The sequence below is a fragment of the Armigeres subalbatus genome, chromosome 2 (genome assembly GCF_024139115.2).
Source record: "Armigeres subalbatus isolate Guangzhou_Male chromosome 2, GZ_Asu_2, whole genome shotgun sequence".
In the NCBI taxonomy this organism is placed as follows: Eukaryota; Metazoa; Arthropoda; class Insecta; order Diptera; family Culicidae; genus Armigeres; species Armigeres subalbatus.
In genome coordinates this window covers 436909836-436935434 of record NC_085140.1, presented here as the reverse complement: position 1 = coordinate 436935434, position 25599 = coordinate 436909836, and the positions used below count along the sequence as shown (strand labels likewise).

Sequence of the window (25599 nt, the reverse complement as noted above, 5' to 3'; positions counted from 1 at the left end):
AACTAAGTGTGTACGGCCATGAGACATGGACGTTAAAGGAGCCTGATCGTAGAGCTCTCGGAGTGTTTGAGCGTAAGGTGCTGCGGACAATACTCGGCGGTAAACAGGAGAACGGCCTCTGGCGGCGTCACATGAATCTCGAATTGTACCAGGTGTATAAACGGCTGGATATTATTAAGCTTATACAACACAGCAGACTACGGTGGGCTGGTCACGTTGTTCGTATGCCGGAAGAACGTCAAGCGAAGATAACATTTAGTAGAGAACCCGGAAGAGTCTGCAGGCTTCGTGGAAGGCCGCGTACACGATGGCTTTTTGCAGTTGGAGAGGACCTGAGGGCGCTCAATGTTCAGGGCGACTGGAAGCGATTGGCCCAGGATCGAGTCCAGTGGAGAAGGATATTCCATTCGGCGTAGGTTCATCGAAGAGCTGTACCCCATCAAGTAAGTAAGTGTTAAGCCGAGACACAAGCCATGTCGACAACTTAACAATTACTTTTGCGTAACGCAGAACAAATTAATTTATAACGTCGAAATCTATTTAATTCAATTACAATAATAAAAAATATTTCCGATGTAATTACAATTGATAGGTATTGATTTAAAAAAATGAATAAAAAAAATTCTCCAGCTTTTCGAATTTTAATCGAGTTCAGTTCATTTCAATAGTTTCCCGTGAAAATTGTAAATTTTTTTTTTGAAAATTTTTTTGAATATTTTTCTATGGAAATTGTTTAAACATTTCCGTGGTCAATGCTGATTACAGACTTGGAATCTGCTTGGAACACACGGAGATATGACAGTTTCCGTAAAACCGGTCCAGGGAATATGATCAAATTGGTAGCTCATCAGCACCATGTGAAGACTTCTGGTTTTGCAAGACGATGTTCACAGAAACGGTTTCACTTTTATCGACATTGATTTATTTTCTGCGAAGTTATGCTAACTTGAAATTCAACATTTTAATCCTTTTTTACCAATCCCTGCAGGTTTTTTGACGTTTGTACTTGATTTATTGGAATAATTACCATGGAGCAGATGAATCAGTTGTAGTTCTATCTTATCCATTGTTAATATTGAGTTTCTCAGCAAGTCAAGTTTTAGTTTTTTTTATTGCTTTAAAATGTTAAACTAATTATCTTCTATATTTTCCTCCTTTCCAGGTATGATGGGCCACCAGTTATATTCTATGAGCATGTTTAAAATCACTAACTAGAAGTTGTGCAAGGATTTTCATGGTACGCAAACAACTTAAGGTAAACAACTCACCGCAACTCACTGTAAACATTTTCAACATTCCTTTACAGCCAGTAAAATTAAAATTCACCTTCACATAACCATTTCCTTCCAACCTTCGATTCTTCACAAATCCTCCTTAAAGCCAGTCAGTCACCAATATAAACCATAACTCCCACGCATTCCACACGACAAAATATTCTCACATATACTAACAAAACGTGTTCAAACGAGTCTAGTTTAGCCGAATAAGCACGTACTTTGTGTGATCGATATCATTTATTAAAGTTTGAACCAGCCACCGAAAGCAGCATGCAATATTCAGTATGTACCGCCTCAGGTGGAGTCGTCCTACAATATTGTCCCTCGAGCTCACAAACAGAGTTTAGGTAAAGAGTAGTCGAGTCAAAACAATGCGATTCCGCGATTCAACTCACTTCTACACGCTTCAGTTCTTGTGGCTGACTAAAGCAGTCGCGCGGAAGACGGTGTACGACCGTTTATATTCCGTTTCTTTCGCGAATTTGCAATCAAAACCGGTGACCAAGCGAGCGAAGATGCCCACCGGCCAGCAGTGCTGCATAACGGTTTTGTTTGTATGGTGCTGTGATGCAAGCTTCTCGATCTGCTCATATTTAGGCACCGAAAAGTATGCAAAGAAAAGTTATTTTTAAATCTTTGGGATGTTACTACATTCCTTTGCCAGAAGATGGTGAAAAAAACTAGCAAAAAAGAAAACTGATTAAAGTATAAACAAAAGACTTGAAGATAGCGAAGGTTTTGCAAAACGATTTGTACTTTCAACTTGCACAATTTGTACTTTCAAACCCAGGTATTATGGCTCGGAATACTTTCTTTTATTAGAATACTTATGTATCTCTAGAGTCATTTTTGTCAAAGCCTAGTTTTGGAATCCATTGAGCCAGTGCCCGGTTTTGCCAATCTCAAAAAATCAAAACTTGTAGGTAAAACTAAATACATTCTATAAGATATATACCTCATTAATCCTAAACTAAGTTATGATTAGAAAGTTTTCTTTCAACAGTGAAACGTTTAGTTTTCCCATATGTTTCTCAATAAAAAAAATTAAAAAAATAAAATAAAATATCAATCAACTTAATCTAGAATTGAAAAAAACACCTTAATAAAGCTTTATAAAAATAAAAATGTTTAGTAAAACTAACCTCTTTGGCAGGTTTTGTTTTGGAATTCGATTATAAGACAGAGTGTGCTTAAATTATAGTACATATTTAAGTAAAGCAAATAATTCTTGAACAAAGCATATTCTGACGTACCAAAGCCGCATATTCTGCAATATTTTTTATTATTATAAATGTACTTCATCCGATATTATTTTCAAAAATTTCAACTTTTATATGCTGAGTCTAATGCGTTTCAAATACAATTGTTTTCGCCATCCCCACGGATTACCGACCTTTCGATATTATTGCGGCAAAACAATTCGCGCTTGCCAAATAGAGTGTGCTTCCCATTTCGTTGTATCGCTAATGCGTTGTTTGGGCGTTGGATTTCCGTCTACCCGTGTTCTATAATATCACCCCGATGATAACAGTTGGCATAGTGAAACGAACGGTGTTTGACCTATATTTTCACTTTTCTAATGGCTTTACCCCGGTCGCGGCCGGTTGTCATCGATGCGGATGCGACCAATTTGAGGTGTTGCAAATATTAGCTTTTTTTTGTGGGGAAAAGTTATAATGGCCCCATCCGTTCCGGTCTGGCTAAGCTTTATTAGGCTTTTATGGATAAATGGTTAAGAGTTCATTGCATAGAATAGGTACTAGATCAAAAAACTATCTTCACGCTTCTTCTTCTTCTATGGTTCTACCTCCAACTGGAGACTGGCCTGCTTAACAACTTAGTGTTGTATTAAGATTACCTCAGTTTGAAAGCTTTTCTATGCCCGTCATTGCATTAGTGTGTGTCTTATGTGGCAAGTACAATGGAGTACTATGCCCAGGGAGTCGAGAATGCTTCCCACCCGAAATTGTCCTAGATCGGACCGAGAATCAAACTCGCCATCTCTGGATTGGCAATCCTACTCTGTCTTGATATAAAAAATTAGTTTGAGCTTTTCAATGTAAAGTCTTTACTTGTCTAAGACGAGTTATAACTATAGTACTATCCCATCGACTTCGAAGTCGAGTCAAGTACGAGATACTGAAGACGGCCTTACTGTTGAGCTCAAAAACGTATCTGGAAAGTTACAATTAAGGGATAGAATTAAAAATATTTTTATTTGTTTTGACACTTGTTCTGTTTTTCATCACAGTTGACCATCGAATTTCAACTATTTCACAATTACTTATTATCCTAGCTTATTACTATCACTATTTCAACTGTAGGCTCTTGTTAGCACAATAAAAGTGTATTGTATCGGATTGTATCGACTGTTTTAGAATACTCTTCAAAATGAAGAAGTCTTCGTGGTACAAACATCATGCGAAATACATACTTGATTTGGGATACAAAAACTTTTACGCAAAAAGCTGCTGGACGCAACTGACAGTTCGTATCAGCGGTTGCCTGAAAGCAGATGACGTTACATTTTGCAAGTCCCGTCTACATGGCACCAGCTCCCTTGATCAAAAATCATCTTTCAGTTGCATCTATTCCTGAAGGATTGGAAAATAGCTCTGACGACTGTCCCATTTCTGCAAAGTACAATTTTATGATTAGGGAAGACTGGGGAGACTTGATCCCCTTTTCTGATTTCCGATGTATCACACCCAAAAAAAAATAAACATACGCGATTTCCACACACACTCTCTAAGAAATTTAGTATTTAACTTTACTGATGTATGACAATCTTTAAATTATTGTTGTTATTGATACACAATCGATTTTTTGGAGTGCTGTCAAAAATCGACCTTAAAATATTCAGGGGAAATTGATCCCTCTCCGAGAACTGTCTTCGATAAAATTAGAAAGTGCCCTCAGATTCTTAAAATATTTTTCCTTCAAAATACGCGGAATTTTCGACTTGCTGTGCGTATACATGAACGATTTTTGTTATTGAATTCGACAGTACATGCAATTTTAAAATTTGGGGAGACTTGATCCCTTTTTTATGATATCTACGCAATAAATAATTTTTCCTGCCAACCCTTCATCAAATCTATCAAATCTACAAAAAATAGAAGTCTGAGAACAGCCAAATTTAAGTATGGGTGACTAATGAGGGATCAATAGTGTCCCCATATTGAGGCAATAACTTCAAATCAAAATATCCTAAAACTAAAAATGGAATGTTGACATTTTCATCAGGACAGATCATTAAGCATATTTATGGCTTTGTGCTGTGAAAAAACGAAAGCATTTGGTCATTGTTATGATCAGTTGTTCAAATTTTGCGTGGCAAATAGAAAAATCTTTAGGGAGGTCAAACCATACAAACCGTCCTGCAGAATAAATAAGGTTGTTAATCCAAAAAATTACTCACCACATAAAGGTCATTCAAGTCTACCCACCTTCCCCTACTGAAGTATCGTCGTAGTACTGACCCGTATACTGCCCTTCTACGCATAATTGTCCCATGTTACCCTTGATGAAAAATTTCAAACTCGAGTCAATTTGTCCCACTGAAAAAATGAAGTTGTTGTCTGATGATAATAGAGCCGAAAACCATTTAAATAAGTATGGATTCGTTTTATGTCCTGGAAAAGTGTTGCCTACGCTCATAACATCCCAAAAATATTTGTTAAATTTCAAGATCGAATCGATTCTTTAATTGGTGGGACAAATTGACTCGAGTTTGGATTTTTTCATCAAAGGTAACATGGGACAATTATGCGTAGAACGGCAGTATAGATAGTCGGCGATATCGAGTATCCAGCACTCACCTTCACAAATAGGTAAACAGACGAGATTCCCATCCTAATGGCATACGATGGAAAGGAAAAACTGAAAACCGCTACACGAGTCGCTTTATGGAAATATTCATAGTACCGGATATGTACTTCCTTTAACCAGTAAATGCCCAGGACTAACTTTTAATTTTGAAAACCATATATCTCTGAGGTTTTTAGAGGTTTTTACTCGGACTTTTCACTAAAATCGAGGGGAATAGTTGTTCTTTTGTATGGAGATGAGTGTTCGACTGTAATATTTTGTAATTATGTTGTATATATTCGGCTTTGCAGTCCAAGAACTCGGTCAAAACGATAATTTTATGTTTGTCCGTCGACGAACGAAACTCATGAATGTAAGTCATAATTTGTAAAAAAAACAAATAATTTTGTATTCAAAAATTTCAAATTAAATTATCCCCTAGTCTCCCCTGAAGATGGTACTAATCAGTGCCGAAACGTAGGGACAAACATAAAATTATCGTTTTGACCGAGTTCTTGGACTGCAAAGCCGAATATAACAACATAATTATAGTTGTTCTTTTAGGCACATGCAAACCCTTCCCTCCGGACCCTCCCCCCTTTTTATGGTTGAGAAAACTAGGTGGCCCAAAAGCGTAATTTTAGGTAGTGATATATAAAACTGGTCATATTTGGGGATTTAAAAGTCTGTTTAACAGCCCGTATGCACAGAGCTTTTCAATATGATTCAGTTGTATGAGATTTGTGCAAATACTGTTACAAACACTTTTTTAGGCCTCCAATACATCTGGCAGATTGTGGTGAAGTTGCTCTGAATAAATTAAAATTTTATATTCCTGAAGCATGAACTTATAGTGATCCAACAAGTCCATATAAGTCCCTAGAGCCCGTGCGAATGTTTCATCATTAAAATATGTCCAACTCAAATGTTCTAGGTTCTCCAAATTATCCGGGAGTTGAGTTCAATTTGTCTACCATGTCAACTACGCCTAATATCAAACCGACACCAACCAAACGTGTCCTTACAGCCCATGCGAATGCTTCATCTTTCAAATAAGGCCAACGCAGATGTTCTAAATTCTGCAAATTGTCCGGGAGTTGAATTCAATTAGTCTACCAAGTCAACTACGCCTTGTATCGAACCTATAGCAACCCAGCGAGTCCATATAAATTCAAGAATCCCAGCACGTCTTAGTCTGGTACCAGGCGTGAATCATTCGCCAAGGCTCTGAGATGTAGACATGATGGGTTGTTTTCGAATTAGAACCAGTCTTGATTGAGCAGGTAGACCAGATGATCTAAACTCCAGAATCTGCAATTGACCTATTTGAATAGTCAATCAGTCGTTACGTTTATAGGGATTTATATGGACGTGCTTGGTTGCTTTTGGTTTTGTACCAGACATAGTCGAACTGGCAGACCAATTGATCTCAACTCCGGAACAATCTGTAGAACCAAGGACTTCTATTATGAAGTTATTTGAATAGTGAAGCATTCACAAGAGTTTAGGAAATTATCCGTACATGTATTACAGTCAAACCTCCATGAGCCGATGTTCTATGACTCGATATCGACTCATGGAAGCAAATTATGCCACATTAAAAAATACTATCCGGGGTAAGTCAAGCGGGCAGGTTGTCATTGGAATTCCAATACATTCTGGAGATAATGTCTTCAATAACCATGTCGTTTTTTCTGCAATATTTGTATTTTGTATTTGATTTTTATTAACTCGAATTTGTGTGATGTGCTTCGAATTTCAAGTGGAAGTATTGATTTTTTTAACTACCTAAGGCATGCGCAATATGCTGAAGATCGGGCTTACAAGGTCTACCGAATGTTCAATTCACTCCACATATATGATATTTTTCCTGCGCTATCCTTAGTGCTGGACATTGTAATTTACATCCAACGAAATGATATACTAGGTAACAAAATCTACAAACTACATTAATACTATGTTTTTTATAGCTTATGTCTGGAATCATTCTCAGGATACAAGAAATGTGATAAGCTTAAATTGCAAGAAATGTGATAAGCTTAAAGCTCCTAATGTGCAAAAACTTACAATATCAAACCCGCATCGAAGATGTGGAAGATGCTCGAAGCGCACAGTGTCGAAAACAATGAACACACATTATAAATTTGTTATGATGGAATAAAAAATAAAGCAATAAAGTTCTGAATACTTTATGTGTGTTTTGTAAAAATCTTGAAAATCCTCCTTGTAAGCCTGATTTTCGGCATATTACGCTGTCTTACGTATATTTTGGATTTATTTGACTAATAAAGCTTTCTCAAAGGCTCTAGGGACTTATATAGACATGCTGGATTCCTATAAGTTTGGCACCAGGCCTAGTTGACTTGATGGATCAAATGATCTGAACTTCAGGACAACTTAAAGAACTTAGAACATCTACTTGGTCCCGATTTGAATTGCCAATCATTCCTAAGAGCTTCAGAGACTTGTATGGACATGTTGGGTTGCTTTCGGATTGGTACCAGGTGTGGTTGACGTGGTAGACCAATTGACCTTAATTCCAGAACAATTTGGAGGATCTATAACATCTACTTTGGACTTATTTGAATTCCAACTATTCCCCTTGATTTTAGTGAAAATTCCGAGTAAAAACCTTTTTTTTCTTCTTTATTAAAGAGGCTTTCAGCTCTTGGCTGGTTCACCTCTGGACCGAGTAAAAACCTTTAAAAACCTCAGAGATATATGGTTTTCAAAATTAAAAGTTCGTCCTTATTACGCGAGTTTGAATCACGAGTTTACATCAAGTCGAACATGCTACTCTCATCTCCATTTAAAAAAAAAATTCAAGCGAAACTCAAAACGCATCAGAAAACATTTTGGAGATTCATTTGTCAAGATCCGACCTTCCTTCGTCTTCAGAGCTGCATGGGAAGAGCGTCTATATCCCGAAGAATATTTGTCGCCTGCTTGTGATTGAATTTTCGGACATTTTTATCGATGTACAACTATTCGATGTCGAATAATGTCTCAGAATCTGACAATCCCTGGAAAACATTGACAACAACTCTCCACAACATCTCCATTGCCGTTTATCAGCTAAAGTCAACCCTGGCCCTGATGGAGTTCCTTCATCAAGCAGAAAGAAGCATATCTCGAGTTAACCATCCCCACCTCTGATTATGTTCAGGCGGCCGTGCTCAAGCGGCCGTTTTTTTTTTCATGCTAGAAAACTCCTAATTATTGAGGAATAACTCATCACACGATTTTCTAGCCTCATCATGAGTACCACAAGAAGGCCAGGTTCTACCCTTTTGACCTTTTTACTGTACTTTAATTACGTGAATGGAGTTGTCCACGACTTTTGTACGCTGACGATCTTAATATTTTTCCCCAGATTAATCCAATCGAAGACCTTTTGCAAAATCAACTTCTATCATTCTCAAATTGATACATTATTAACCGAACGGTGGTGAGTTCAGGAATATATTCGACAATTATCCCCGAGTAGACGAAAATAGCTCAATAATATCAAATGTTGATTAGTAGCAAAATGATTTATAGACATGATTGATATAAGAGATAAAAGATCAGACGACAATATAAATATTTAGCACTAAAATATCATTATGACATCAAGTTATACTATTTGTAAGAAATGATCAATAACATTTGCCATTAGCTTGTTCTTATCCATTACACATCATGATATTTAAAAGATATTTCGGTACAAATGTTTGATATTGTTGCCTGTTCTTTTATCTCTTATATCAATCAAGTCCATAACATGTTTTGTTATTTTGTTCATAGCTTCCGCCTGAGCCGCCACTCGAAAAAAAGGCCCGAATAATTTTGACTATGAATTTTTAAACACAATCATCGATCGCAGGACGCACCTGGGAGTTATTCTCTACTCTCAATTAACATACAAGTTACATATTTCGTATGTAGTGGATAAAGTCTCTAGGACCCTTGGATTTACTTACCGGATGACAAAGGACTTTACCGACATTCACTATCTGAAGTCCTTTTACTGCTCCCTGGTACATTTAAGGTTCCCCCAAACACACGCGACGCGACAGTCACGACGCGATTCTATCGCTTGGCGACAGGGATTCTGTCGCCGTTGGTATGGAAGCGTAAATAGAACACTGCCTGCAGCGACCCAACGATAGAATCGCGGCGACTAGTTGTCGCCGTCGCGGCGATGAAATCGCTTAGGTCTGGGGGAGCCTTTATTTTTGGAATACTTCTCCGCCCCAACTATCTCAATGGATCAGTCAGAATTGAATCTGCAGCGCAGATTACAACGTCTGCCAAATTACCCTTTCGGCATCGTAGAGAATCCACTCGGGCTGTTCTGATTGCCGACATTTTTAAGGGATGCATTGAATGTAGTTATATCATGAAGCAGATAAGCTCGTCCTAGAGCGCTAGGAAACAACACAATGTTGAGAATGTTTTTCCATATAACCAACTACATACATACGGCGCCATTTGTAGACTTCAGAAATTGTATTCTAGAGTGCGCCGACGTATTTATCAACTTTTTGCCGAGCAGTGAACATCTTCCTTGATCGGGACCTAGCTTACAAAGGCTGATTGCAACCAGCAGCACATTCAAAGGATGAGAAACGACTGTGGTACAAGATTATGAAAAACCGTGTCAACACAAAACAAAGTCGAGTCAAGTATGAGACACTGAAGACGGCCTTACTGCTGAGGTCGAAATACGTATCTGTCAAAGATACAATAAAGTAGTGGAATTAAATGGAATAGTACAAACTTGTCTTATGACAAGTAAATACATTCCACTAAAAGCTTAAAATAATTTTCATATGTATTAGGTTTGATGAGTTTCCAAATACCTTCATCAAGGTATTTCATCTACTTGTTGTCGAACAAATAACGGATTTGTTCAACTTGATCTTCCAGACGTCTAAATTTTCGGATTGCTGGAAACAATGTTAAAGTCATTTCGGTGTCATGTGATTGCTGTTGCTAATTTGCTAACAATTTATTGCAAAAGTTATTAACAATTCGAAATTTTTAATGAGCCTGCAACACATGAAAGATCCAATAACTTTATCCAACAGACCATTGTTCTAAATACAAAGTGTGAGACATAAACGCAAAATTACAAAAATGTCACGAAATGTCATCCCATTAAGCCGCAGTTTGCAGATTTAGAAAAATGTCCTGTTAGGCAAGAAACAAATGGATTTCTGTGGCGACTGCTCCTCTAGTAGTGTTGAGATGTCGTGACTTGTCGGATTTGTCAGAATGGTGAATGAGGACCCTGAACATGTGCACCAAAATTTCCATAATCATAACTGGATGTCATTACTCCGCTTTTCTTGCTAAATGCTGAAGTTTGAAATCAATTTTACCACACTAATAATTCTGGACAGTAATTGTTTCCGACCCGTATCTGTTACGACGCTGATCAATGCTGAAGTCGTATCTCAATTTTTATTTATTTATCTTCATATAGACCAGAAATAAAACTATTTGCTAAACTTTTTTTTCCCAGCGCAACGACTGAAATACAAGATCTCAAGCTAGTATGTTGTAGAATATAAAAGAGATACTTCACAATGCCTTTTAATTTTAAATATTTGGAATAGCTTAAAATTCTTCGATTCAGTGAGTTTCTTCTTCTTTTGCCCGGGGTTTTGCCAAATCACACCAAGCGCCATCAAAGAATCACCAATTTTCAGCCCAAGTTTTCGCTCAGCAGATTTCATTGATCACAAATCGTATCAGATATCTCCTTAGTTCCATAAATGAGGATATCCTACAACAAATGTATGAATTGATGTGAAATTATTTCCGATTTCCTTTCACAATATGCATGGAATTCATAATATCAAAACCTATTGAATTCTGCCACCACACCCAGCACAGTGTGTGAAGGGCTATAAAACGAAAGATTAAAAGGACAAAACGTCGAGTGACTAGAAAGTAGAATCTGAAGGTTCGGAAGTCTTCAATTTAGAAGATTTCCTTACAATTATCTCGGAAGCCTCATGCCAAGCAGCTCGTAAAGTTGAAGAGGCTCCGAAGTGCTCGGAAGCATCCTTTCCAGAAGCTCGGAAGCCACTTTGTAAGATGATTGACAGCCTCTTTTCAAGAGGCTCGGAAGCCTCCTTTTAAGATGCTTAAACCTTTTTTTAAGAGGCTTGAAAGCCTTATTTCAATAGGCTAAGCCTCCAAAAATACTCAAAGTTTAATAGACAACTTGATGTATAAACTTAAATTGTATTTAGAAAAATTTCAGACAACTTTCTGAAGATCCAAATATTCCGTTGCCATAAATGTCAATTTTTATCCTTCATGTGATTTTTTCTCTGTAAATAAACAAAGTTAAACATAAACAATGAACTGGAAAGAATGCATTTTGGCTGTTATGACCATATATATCAGCCGCCATTTCTTTTCAGTGGACGATGTATTGTTTGCCAACATTTAAAAAAATAATAATAAATTTACTGAGCTAAAAACAATTTTTTACATTTTTGATGATTAGTTCACCAAAAATATTTAAAAAAAGCTCTGTATTTTGGTTTTTTTTATGGACAAATTAGTACTCTGGTTCCATGTCACATCCAAGCATAGATGAAACATGACCGCTAATGCAACTACACACCGGTAGGTGTAAATGAAGGAAATCAGATCATCATCAGATATCGAATGATACGGCTGTGAAAAATAAAACAAACAAATACGATTGGGGTGAATGTATGTTGTTGGTTTTGATAATTAGTAGAATAATTAGAGCAGGAAGATCCCAAAATCTGGTTCAAATCAGAATATAGATGAGTAAGCGGTGCCGTGCAAAAGTGAGTTCATTGATTGAAATAAATGAATATTTCGGTAGATGGCAATGTTTCCATGGTGAAAAATTCGGAAGATTCTTGGAAATGTTTGCGTTCACAATTCGCAAGTCACACAATTTAATTAAAATATGAGCTCGATTTTATTGCTGGTTTATATTTCTACATAGAAGCTTTCTGCTGCTTAGACACCGAATCAGACGATTTTCTTTTCCATGCTTGTAATAAAACGATTTAGTACCATCCCATTTACACAATTCCACCACTTGATTGTAATTTCTCAGCTACGTATTTTGACTTCAACAATTTCAACATGGATCGAGTCAAGTACAAGACACTAAAGACAGCCTTGCTGTTTAGGTCGGAATACTTATCTGTAAAGTCACAATCAACTGATGGGCTAACGGGAAAGTACTAACTCGCCTTATGACAAGAGTAGACATTCCACTAAAAAGAACTTGATAATTTTCTTTATTTTCTATATTTTTATGCCGTTATAAATGTGCAATTCATAGATCAAATGTGTGTTATTCAATCACATAACTAATGGAACCCCATGTGTAATGTTTATATCATTTTATTGTGTACAAACTTCTAGATTGGATCACGCTGATCGTTCCTCGATTTGTATAAAAATAATAGTAACAGTAATAGATAAATTTCACGCTTCGTCAACTAGCCAACAAAAATGCATTCACCTATTTTTGTGTGGACACCAACACACAGTCAGCCAGCAAAGCACTTTACCACGATTAACCCAGTTTTACCGCTGTTCAACAACCGGCATTTTCGTTTTCATCATACGATTGTTGTCGGCTGATTATCATTGGGTGGTTGTTGGGTAGTTCGCTAACTTTGTCATACAGACTGCACCGAAAGCTCACAACAACATGCACGAAAATGGAAGAAAAGTCGAACCCCTATCAACCCCACACTGCCTAGCAATAGCAAGGACTAAAATATGAACGTCCCTTCGTGAAATAAAAGTAACCCATTAAAAAAATATTTTTTCTACGAAATTGCGTTTCTTATGTTTCTGCATTGAAGTTCATTTATTGTATGACTCTAAATTGGATTGCAATGGGCAATTTAAACAATCATGAGGTAAATCGAAACCGATATTATTAGTTTTATCCGCAATAATGTACCAAACAGTTAAACATTTAATTGATATGAATTATTTTTACGTTAGATTACTTATATATCGTTGATGTTGTTGATACGAAATCATATTTTCTGCTTTGTTTATACATAACTCATGGATACTTATTTGTACTACAGACAAACAAAAGAACAACCCAAAACGATTTGTACGCAAAGGTTTGAAGTTATCATATTTTATTTTCGATTTTCATAATCGCGAAGTGTACATTAATGTAGAACATAGACGTAGTTCTACGTTAACGTGATAATTTTTCTTATATATAATTGAGATGTTTTCGAATTCCAATATAGCACCACTTAACCCTTAAAGGCGCAAGGCGATTTTTTTAGAAATCGTCGAAAGTATTTTTAGCGTAAACTACCATTAAAATTATTAACATTAAACTAATTTTCGGTTTGTTGTTTTAAAACAACATTGCGCATTTAAGGGTTCAAAAATACAATCAGAACATTTTAAAATTTCATTATTTGTTATTTCCCTCAATTTTTGGCTTGATTTATTCAAATGATTCCTATGAAAAGTTTCCACTTCATGTCGGGGCGATTACTGAGCTGCAGCGCGAGTGCCATTGAAGTGCGCTATCGGTGATTGCTGCTGTGATGCCAGGCAGCCCCCAATGCACATGAATTATGCATTTGATGTGCATGGCGGACCAGAAAAAATGCAAACCCCCGAAAAATTGTTCGCCACTTATACTTCACCGGCCGAGCCGGGGTGGTTACTACTTCGCTCGCTATCCGCTGTTGTTGGTTGCTAGGCGAATGACTCGAAACGGCATCAGAGCAGAAGCGGCCTACTCAGAGAGTGCAGATTGCCAATCGTCAAAAAGGTTACTTGGATGTGCTTGAATCGTCGACGGACTGTTGCAAGTTGCTCCGCAGCTGCAGCAGACAATTACGCTGAAGCGGGGTGAAACCTTTTGACAAGGAATTTCGTAAGATATTTCACCCAAATACCGACAACCACGTGGGGAGTATGGGGTGGACGGAATGGTGGTAGCAGGATAGGAGATATACGTCATCCGCTCATTAAAAATTCCCTCATTGCCTATTCAGCTTGGGAATCCCTCCGTCCGGTTTGATGCCACTTGCGAATGGCAATGTGCGTGTCCCTTTGCAACAAGTGACTTTGAATAAGCTGATCGATTCAATGACTTTCCTTATGTTCGATTTCTACCTTGAACTGGGGGGATATTGAATTCATTTATGTGTGGCCATTGGACGTCTATTAGTTTTTCTTTCAGTATAATAATATTAGAAGTTGAGGGCTTCCTTACCCGTGCGTTAAGAAGCGCAGCTACAAAGCAAGACCATGCTGAAGAGGTGAGTGGGTTCAATTTCCGGTCCGGTTTAGGAAATTTTCTCGACTTACCTGGACATAAAAGTATCATCCTGTTAGCTTAGAAACCTCGTAGCTAATACCCGTAGAATTGATTAACGAACACTTAGCTGCCAGGCGGTTTTCAATTTGTTTTTTTTTTTTTAATAAGAGATTTATTGCTGTAAACTGTTTTAAAGTCACCCATCTTTCCGGTAAACAAATGATCGGCCCAGCAAATACATGACGTACAAGTGTCTTCTTCAGATTGGATTTATTGTGAATGCGATTGTCATACATAAAGCTTCATACGCGTTCAACGCATCCTGCATAACCATTCACTGACCGTTAATAACAATAGGGGTATTCATGTAGGGTGGTATTTTTACCAAGGCGTATTTGCTAAATGTTTACCACTGCTTTCATGTGAATGCTCCACGCAGTGTACTCTGTATATTGATGTGTAAATGAACAAAATTATCTGTTCTATATTTTCTTATGTCAAAGTATAGCGAAAAGAGAGAATAATTGCATATTGTTCAAATGGTCTGGGACGATTTGGTTGTAGCTTATTTGAGAATAATATGCTAATGAGAATAATATAATAATTTAAAATACTTCTAGATGCAAGGAGCGGACTGATGATTATGCAGGCATGCGACATATATTTCGACTATTATTTAGCGCTATCCGTAATTCTAAGTTTAGACAAGATATGTGAATTAAACAAGTCGCTTGAATTAAACGCGAATTGAACGTGTAAGCACCTTTATTTAATTCACCTGAACGAAAAGAAAGTTGAATATGTTCAACTTTTGGCAAGTCAATTGAGCTCAACTGAGTTGTTTAATTCACTTCCCCTGTTAAAACGCATCATATAAGAATGAGAAAAGCAGCCTCGTTCAAATGTCATGTACAGCCCAAACCGGTACGCACATAGGAACTTGTCGAACCTCGATTATTTAGAGCAAGATTCTACGTTTGTTATTTATTTTCTGAAAAATATCAAATCAATACCCTTGAACATGGTATTCTAAATCGGTGTAAACAAATACACATCAAAATCGAAGTGTATCGGCATACAGTCGCGTAAGTCTGATTTCCTTTGTAAGAAATACCAGCTCGTAAATATTTGGCTAAATATACCACGTATACAAGGAATACACTGAATACCAAGCGCTACGTGAATACCCCTAATGTATTTGTGGGTAATGGTATTGAGCTCCATAAGCACAATCGTGCTTATGGAGCTTTATGTCAAAAACTGAAGATTATTTACAATATTCACTGATATTATTAATTTGCAATTATGTCTATTACCTTTCTAATTATAAAGGTGCGTGCCAAAAATAGGTCACTGTATCTTATTCACAACAACCCGGTTGGCACCAGGGGGCGATTATTATTACTGATTCTTAGCAGTGTAAAACTGCTGCAATGAAATTAATGTTTTTGTACCAACTCGAGTTCCATTTCCCAGACCATTTTCGTTGTCCTGGTATTCGGGATAATTTTTTTCGTAGGTATATCTCGAGATTTTTTGATTTGAAAACGATTTCATTCAATATTCAAGAGTAAAAATTCATATTTTAAAACGGTCAGATAGAAAATATTTCCAATTGAATCTCTATTCCATTTTAATTCTAATCATTTTTTTTAATACGATTTCAAGAAACAAATATCATTCACGTTTATGTCGGAAAGTAAAGTGCGCTTTTTAAAACAGACGTTCACCGCGTCCGCTGTCTGTCGAAGTCGGCTTGCTTGATTTCAACGCATCAAACAAGATTTTCATATTTCGACATAACTTTCTGTTTAGTTCGAGCTCCGGTCTTGACACAAAGACAGGCCTTGAAGATACTTCAATGTTGTCACGAGTTCTTGGTTGCGTCTTTCGTTGATTTATTTTGTAATGACATCGTAAAAGTCTTGCCCGAATTTACTGTCACTTGCCTTCAGTTTTGAATACAGAAAACTCAATGTTCCTTCTCCGGATAGCAACGTTGCATGACGACAGTCCAGAGCTTCTAATGCAAGCCTGATTGGCTGAAGAGCTTCAAAAAACTTTTCGCCACATGAAGATCACTGTCCAAGATCAGATCAGTGAGGCTCATTTCGGCCAATGCGTCTTTGATGCAATCGAAAGTCTTTATGAAACACTCAATTCCATCGCGATTTGACACCCAATAGCAACTGAAGAGATTTGTGGAATTTATTTATAATTTTTTCTGGAAGAATAACATTTTTGTTGGGTGATTTTCGAAAAATGCTTAAGAACTTCTCCAAATCTTGAGGTGTACAAATCTGTAATCCATACCCATTCATTTTTCATTTACATGTACATTGAAACTAAACAATGCAAACTTAACCGAGCTCGATACAACACATCCCTAGTCATAGTCATCATCTCCAACAGGTTCAGCATCCGAATAATCGTCATCTGAATCATCAGCATTGGTTGATTGTGGATCCTTGTACAAGACATCACACACTTCTAAGATAATCCCGTGGTTGTAGCACCACTGACTGATGGATGTAATCGGACAATCTCCCGAATTTCAGCATAGCTCGGGCTCCGTCCGTCGTTGCAGCAACAATAAATTCATCCCTAATGCCGAAGAGTTGAAACTTGCTCTCAACCATTACCAACATCCATTCGGCCGGAAGTGATCCGTAGATTTTGCAAAGCCCCAGCTTGTAAAATGATCCGTCGCCAAAATACACATTCACGTTTAGGAATGTCTTATTCCTTAGGCTCATGGCTGACAATGAAAGATATTTTAGTTACTAGATAAAGATTGTCGCTTCGGTTCCCTTTGTTCTGCTGTTCGAAACATGTGTGGTACATACCTGTCAAATCGTATGGATTTTCCTTCTTTGACATTTAGCTCCCCTATCCTCGCCAGCAAAAGATGTTCCGGACAGCGACGACAGCGACAATCTTTAGGTTCCCCCAAACACACGCGACGAGACAATCGCGACGCGATTTAATCGCTTGGCGACTGCGATTCTGTCGCCATTGGTATGGAAGGCTACATGGAACATTGCCTGCAGCGACCCAACGATAGAACCGCGGCGACTAGCTGTCGCCGTCGCGGCGATGAAATCGCTTAGGTCTGGGGGAGCCTTTTATCTAGTAACTAAAATATCTTTTCTGACAATAGTCATCGAAATGCCACAGTAGCGTCGAGTTGATGTTTCTTTATTGTTAATCCACGCATCGTCGATGACGCACACGACGTTAGCTTTCGTCGTGCAACCAAATCGTCATGACGACAGCAAGAAAGAAGACGTCATACCATTAATATTCAAGCGGCAGCTGCCATGCGAAGATTTTTATTAATCCTTCGTAATAATGAATTTGAAGTAATGCATGAAGGCGTTTTGAATTTATGTTACCAAAGTTCCTACTGTTTGTTTATTTGAGACGCCATTATGTTTTTAACCAGTCCGTCTATAATGACGAGCAATCAATTATGTGAAGAAGTGACGACGAAAATCGTCATAACTTTTGGCTGAGCGACTATCTTCGTGGAAGGCATGCGGCGTGAAGAATCCGAATAGGTGTTGCGTCGTGCAATGTTATGACGAAGACTATATTTTTTCGCTTTCTTCATACGACGAAAATGACTATTGTCAGCCCGCTTGTCCTTGTTGTTAGGCCGATGACATACTGGCTTGTTCATTCGTCAGTGGTAAGGCTTGGAAGTTCTCCTGCTTCAATGTGTCGCGTGATCGCTGGCTGAGTTTGCTACTTGGCGTACCTACTCGTAGTAAACTGACACTAATTTTATGACCGATGTGTTCGATGTTGGCAATGAAAATTTGCGCGCGGAGATCGATTGCCGGATAAAGTATTCCGTGTATAGTAGAAAATCGAAAATTTGTTTTCAATAAAATGAAATATCTGCAGTTATCAGACGTCGCAACTCATTTCTGATTAGTGCGCATGATAGTACATCCATTCGTGCATGATGCGCACTACTAATGAAATATTTCAAATTGTCGCGACTCGCGTCGCAGCGCGAGTGCTCAATCGCGCTGTCCGGTTTGGTGGCGGCCCGACAATAACTTTTTGTTAAACAAATAACTGAAACCCGTCCTTTGCAGCAAGCCGTGCAACAATTTCCGCCAGCAATTGATGTCTGACAATTTTTTTGTAAATAGTGTGAATAGATCTTATGGGTTTATTACCTAAATTGGCGTTAAGCGCTCAAAACAAATAATATTCTCGAGCAGGAAAAGAACACTTCCTAGTAAACCTGATGTGAATTTTTTTGTTTTGTCCCGGATATTCTAGAATTTATGGGATTTCGGAAATAATATCCTGGGAATCGAAAAAACTCAAATTTCCCTAAATCCCGGAGATCAAATAATGGACACAGAAAAATCATGATTGTTATTTAAAATATGGATAATTTTGTCCATTACTACATAATCAAAATGCATTTGGTTGATTTTTATATTATTATTCAAATCTTCTAATGTAAAGCCAAACACCAACATTTTGAGAAATTTTGTTCAATTTTAAATTTTGTACAAATAGCCTTCTTGCAATTCCCTAGCAGCACAGTTCTGACTGATTTGGTTGCTGCAACTTTTATGTGACACGATTTGATCATAAATGAGTCACAGAAACTCTACTATGACAAGTGTGCTGCTTGGGTTCCTGATCATAATACCTGATCTACAGTTTGTGTTGTGAAACGGGTGCTTTGATGATAATTATGCAACATAATGAGTTGCATACAATCCATTATAACACTCAGTTGGGTGTAGTAGTAATGAATGAAACAGTTTGATGGACACAAGGATGGACATAAAAATTCTGCAAAGGCAGGTTTATCTATAGCTTCATGATTCACCGAGCTATGTAATGTGGCACGATAACATGGAATCTGATTGAGAATTCTCTGCATTTTTGTACAGATTTATCATTTAGCCCATTTTCCGTCATTGCAAAAAATAGCGTGTGCAACTCGTTGCAAAACTCTATTTTTTTCAGCACTCGTAGTGCTAAAATAATTATCTTTTTGCAAAAGTTTGCACAAACCACTATTTAACAAATAGAGCATCACCAAACTCATGAGCATATGAACCTCTTTATTATATCTGACAAAAATTTACGCACGGCACAACATTCTTGACTTTCTCGTTAATACAATTCTCGCTTAACTTTTCAAAAGGACCTAAGTAACATTTTTTTCATGAATTAATTTGAATAGTGCCATCAACAGAACAACATGAAAGCTTTTGATTGCAGTACTCAAATTAATTCATGAAACAAATGTTACTTAGGTCCTTTTGAAAAGTTAAGCGAGAATTATCCACATTAGCTTCTGACAGAAGCTCACATGTTAAGGGTGGTATGGACTTCTAAAGTACTGTGCAAATAGATAGGACAAGTAGCAGTCAAGGAATGATTCTTCTGCTGATATTCCTTAAACAGTACGGAGCTGGCAAGGAAAATGAAAAATTTGGAATAGCAGGCGTATTGATGTGAAGAAATCACAAACCGACATCTTTCCTTGCGAAATAATGCACTGGTGCATTATTCCGCAAGCAAAGTGACGTTTTGTTTTCTCCACATTGTTTTTGTTTTTTTATTCGAAATTCATTACTGTTCTACTGATCTCCAGATGTACCGATACGGAAGGAAGTAAGTGCCGCGAAAGGACATTTCGTCTTGGAAGCGACGAAATAAATCAGTGGTAGGTCGTCAGCAGATGGGCGCTGAACTTCTCAATACTTGGACTAATCTCTTCCTTCTGGTGATCCTGAGACTTCAAATCTGGCTAATTGATTTTGATGGGGTTGCTGAATCATCTGTCGTGTGATGTTGGTAGATGGAATAGCTACCTCTAACGCTCGTACCATCATGAGATATTGAAAACTTCTCCACATTCTGTTTTTATTTTGATTGCCATTCATTTCAGGTTAACTATATTTCCGACAGTGGTGGTCTTGTTATTGGAAAGGATGAAGTCAATTAGGCCATTCACATTCATCAAGCAAAGAGGCTGAGCTCTCCAATCGTCGGTTCAAACTGCTCCTGGCCAACCATTCGTTCGAATATCCTATGCAGATTTTGCTGGCATTATCTTGAGCAGCTGTCGTACTCACGTTCAGCTATCCTGCATAATGAATTATCAATATCAGTGCTTCTCCAGTGTACAGTTCATGCATCTCTGTATTACCTATCACTAATGGAAGCTATTTCCAGCCCAGCTCGTGAGTGATATCGCTGTTCTGGTGAATGGTATGATAACCTCCAAACATTCGCTCCAATGATCTTTACAAACACGCTGGCTAACAAGGCTTTACATCAACTCGCTGAATTGCCGAAGAACTATATATCACAGTTTTTGCAGGCATTTGGACGATGTTCAGCCAGGGCAATAAGGGCAATAAGGGGAACAGACGCTCGATCAGATTTTCATCATTTCATTCGTTCAATACGATTTGTTCGCTATGCTCTGAACTTAGCTGGCCAAATAGGCCAAGTATTGAATACCATTATTTAAAAAAAAAACATTCACTAGTGGTTTTTGGGAAGTCAAGGGGTGGAAATGAACAATAAATATTAAAACAAGTCAAATCGATAAACTTTTCGGATACTGTATTGGAAATTCATCAAATTTTCCTAGAAGGAAGAGGATTCGTTAGTTATTACATTCGTTAGAAATCCAAGAGCGTGATATTGCCTCAACGTAGAGTAAGTTGCAATGCTTGATTAGAAGACCGTAGTGTTTTCATAGAACAAAGGTAAATAAAAATCTATAAAATACATGAATAAATTAATAATACTTGATGTGTATTGTATATGCTCTTTAAGCATTTGTTAGTGACTTAAGTTCTTATAAACGTCAATGTGTGTTTATTGGATTGAGGTTTACCGGTATAGGATAACCGTACCCTTAGTGGAGGTAGCACGAGTAGTGGAAGTAGTAGGGTTTTAATGAGATTTATCATATTTATACACTTTACGATGATTTTAGTTGATGCGTCGTGCTTTAAATATCCTGTAAAATGCAACTTATCCTAAGATTTCACTTGAAAAACTATTGAGAACAATGATTTTCCTTAATAAAATTGACTCCCTTGCACCTATAGTGGTGCAACTGTACCACTATGGGAACCAAAATTAATGTTCACCACCACTAAAGGAACAGTGTACCCATTAGTGGTGCAAGCAATTTTTTGTAGTTGTTGATGTTAAATGACATCAATTTCATTTTTGTTAGCAAATTTATTAGTACATTCAAAGTTAATTGCCTATATGCCTTGATTATACTTGGTTGACATGTGTACAAAAATACATTTGAGAGAGTTAGTTCTGAAAATGTATTGCGAGAGATCGGCTGGTACCTGGTGCTGGGAATTTGGTTTCATCAGTACCCGACGACGGTGGACGGTGGACGACGGAGGTCCTTCGTAGCTTAGTAGGGAAAGCACCTGTCATGCGAACTGGGGTCGTGGGATCAAACCCCACCGAAGGGGCGGTTACCCTCCAATACCTTTTCCGAACTAAATCTATCACATGTTGTACATATGCATAATCAAGTTTCAGACACAGAAATTTATTAGTTTAATTATTGGCTAAGATGTTAAAACTGTATATTTTCAATAATTATCAATTTTTAAAAAATATTTTCTTTTGTGGATCTACTAATACCTCCACTATTGGTATCGTTACCCTACGGTAGATTTTTTGAGTTCTTTATCGATTTCCATGGCCGCATTTTTTTTTTGATTTTCAAGACGCACATAGTAAAATTATTTATATTAATAACACTAGGATTCATTCGTTCAGAAAACCGTTGTAACTAAATTTTTGAATGGCTATATCTCAGTGAATTTGTAACCGATTTTCTCACGTTTTCAACATTCTCTTAGGCATATCTTCTAGTTTCTGGACATTACCAAACACTGTGTTACAACCTGTCGGGTGACCATTTAGGACATTTTTGACTATTATGTTTGTTATTCGTACCAAAATCGTCTTTTTATACTCGTATCGTGAAGAAAACTTATTTTCGATGCTTCTGAATGAATTTGGAAGTATGATGGCCACACTGGAACCGGTTTCGAGGCTCTAACTGAGGCCATATATCAGAATACTTCGACATGTATCATGAAGCATCAATCATCGGCATTTTTTTTTTTGTCGAAAGTTATATTGAAACTAATTTTAGATTCCTACTATCAATTTTGATCCATTTGATCCAAACATCCCGGGACACCTGGAACCATTTCCGGAGATCCTGTGGAAGACTTGAATCCGGTTTTTGAAAAAAACTTAGCATGCGACATATCAAACTTCATGATTCTCCATGACAAAAATGTAGGATAACATTTTTTAGGTCTTGATTCTACTTCTGCTTTTCTTCTTCTTCCGGGAGAATCCGGAACCCGAAAAAACCGGTTTTGAAGTTTGTTTTATAACTCAAGGTTCGTTACAAAATTTATTAGTTGTACGCACTTTTCGACTTTTCTATATCAGATCGAGATAGAACAATCACAGGTTTGCCTCTAATAATTTAGAACTTTTTTGGTCATGTTTGGGGCACCCGGAAACGGTTCCGCCGTAGACCTATGCGCCGATTGAAATTTAATCGGCTTAATCGGCGACGGAGTAATGACAAAAATAGCCAGCGGTGGTGGCGTCAAACCGTTGATGACAGGTACATGCGGTGCGGCGGAATAAAAATTTCTCCGGAAGTGTCCCCTGGAATTGCTCCTGCAGTTCCTCCAGAAGTTCTTTCAAGAATTCCTCTGGAAGTTCCTTCAGGAATTCCTCTATAAGCCCTTTTAGAAATTCTTCCAGAAGTTCATACGGGTATTCCTTCGGAAGTTCCTTCAGGATTTCTTCCAGAAGTTCCTACAGGAATTTCTCTGGAAGCACCTTCAGAAATTCCTTCGGAAACTCCTTCAGGAAGTTCTTCGAAAGTTCCTTCAGGAATTCCTCCGGAAGTGCCTTCGGGAATTCCTCCGGAAGTTCCTTCGGGAATTCCTCCGGAAGTTCCTTCTGGAATTCCTCCGGAAGTTCCTTCGGGAATTCCTCCGAAAGTTCCTTCGGGAATTCCTCCGGAAGTTCCTTCGGGAATTTCTCCGGAAGTTCCTTCGGGAATTCCTCCAGAAGTTCCTTCGGGAATTCCTCCGGAAGTTCCTTCGGGAATTCCTCCAGAAGTTCCTTCGAGAATTCCTCCGGAAGTTCCTTCGAGAATTCCTCCGGAAGTTCCTTCGGGAATTTCTCCGGAAGTTCCTTCGGGAATTCCTCCGGAAGTTCCTTCGGGAATTCCTCCGGAAGTTTCTTCGGGAATTCTTCCGGAAGTTCCTCCAGAAATTGTTCCAAGTATGTCTTGTGAAGTTCCTGCCTGAATTTTCTGAAAGTTGTTTCAGAAATTGCTCGGAAAGTTCCTTCAAGTTGTCATGTTAAAGAATTTTCAGGGATTTCTTCGGAAGTTCCTTCAGGAATTCTCCCAGAATTTTCTTTATAAATTCTTCCGAAGTTCCATGGGGAATTTCTTCGAGAGATGTATGGAAATTCTTTTGGAAGATCTCTCAAGAATTCTTCGGGAAATTCCTCCGCAAGCACCTGCCGGAATCTTTCTGTAATTCTCCAAGATTTTCTGGGGAATTTGCTTCAGAAATTCGTCCAGAATTCACTCCAAACATCCCTTCAGAAGAAGCTGCAGCAATTCGATTATATTCTTTAAGAATTTCCCAAATAATTTCTGGAGCAGCTTTCCAAGGAGTTCCTGGAGGAACTTTCCGAACAACTCTTGAAGAAACTTTTCGAAGAATTCCTGAAGAAACTGCTGCAGGCTCTTCCGGAGGAATTCCTGGGGGAACTTATCAAGGAACTCCTTAAATAAGTTTCGAAAATACTCGTGCAGGTACTTACGAATAAATTTTCCTAGGAATTTTTGAGAGATCTTCTAGAAGAATTCTTGATCATCCAACCGAAGAAACTCCACCTGGAACTTTGGAGGAATTCCTAAAAGAACATCAAGAAAAATTCTTGAAGAAACTTCGCAAAGAACATTTGAAGGAACTTCCCTAGCAATTCTTGGAGCAACTTTCCGAGAAATTCCTGGAGGAACTTTTGTAAGTATTCTTGTAAGAGTTTCCGAAAGAGTTCCTGGTCGTTTTTTCAGAAATTCCTCCTGAATATCCTTCAGAAATTTCTTCATAATTCCTCTGGGTGTTCCTCCGGAAGTTCCACCAGGAATTCTTCAGGAAGTGTAATTACGAATCCCTCCGGAAGTTCCTTCAGGAGTTCCTCCATTATTTTTTTCGGAAATTCCTTCAGGAGGTCATTTATTTGTGCTACCAGAAGTTCACTTAGGCATTCCCTAGAATTTTCTGCACGAGTTCATTCCGAAGCTTTTACAGGAATTCTTCCGGGAGATCCTCCAAGAAATCGACGGAAAGTTGCTCAAGAATTTGCCCGGGAAGTTCCTTCAAATGTTCTTTGTGAAGTTCCTTCAGGAATTCTCCAGATATCCTTTTAGGAATTCATCCGAAGTTCCATGAGGAATTTCTACAAGAGGGACTTGGGAATTCTTTCGGAAGATCTCTCTGTAATTCCTCCGTAAGTACCTGCATGATTTTTTCTTGGAATTCTTCCTGGAGTTCTGTGGGAAGTTCCTCCAAAAATTCCTCGGGAAGTTCCTCCAGAAGTTCCTCCGGAAGTTGCTCCACGACCCCCCGGAATAGTCTGTTCGCACACAAATCTGTTGCGAAAAGGCAACGCGCTATCTACATTTGAAGAGTGACCAACCCACAGCATGCACACATACTATGATGTAGTGCATTAAATCAAACCTGGCGCCCTTTGGAAAATTCGCTTCTTTCTTCTGGGAACTGATACAAGATGAAGACACCCGCTATTTAACACGAGCAGCATCGGAGTTGGGACTCACAATATCAGCGACACCTTCACATCACCGCCATTATCATCGAACCGAAATAGAAAAGTGGTGAACGACTAGTAGAATTTAATTTGAATTATTATAAGTTTCAATTGTGCTAGTTTTCAATAAAGTTTGTACTCTAAGCGTTCAATTCAAGAAAATTAAAGTATATGTTGATTGTGTGTAAATATCTGTTGAATGAATGTCATCGGATTTGAACTAGAGGAAGAAATTGAAATGGATAACATTACGTGCTGTGTCCCTGTTTATCTGGCGGTCAATCTCACGACGAGTGCAAT

General features: G+C 38.0%; 1 protein-coding gene across 4 annotated transcripts in view; it reads left to right on the top strand.

Moving 5' to 3' along the window:
* The window catches only part of LOC134213608 (mucin-22), a 171598-nt gene that overhangs the window by 60095 nt on the left and 85904 nt on the right, over positions 1–25599 (top strand). Inside the window, exon 1 of one of the 4 annotated variants that reach the window (XM_062692831.1) lies at positions 1220–1255. The exons of the other annotated variants lie outside the window; for them this stretch is intronic. Coding sequence (XP_062548815.1) covers positions 1235–1255 — 21 coding nt within the window. The 5' untranslated portion in view covers positions 1220–1234. Of the gene's footprint in view, positions 1–1219; positions 1256–25599 lie in introns of those variants that run through there. 4 annotated transcript variants of the gene reach the window in all.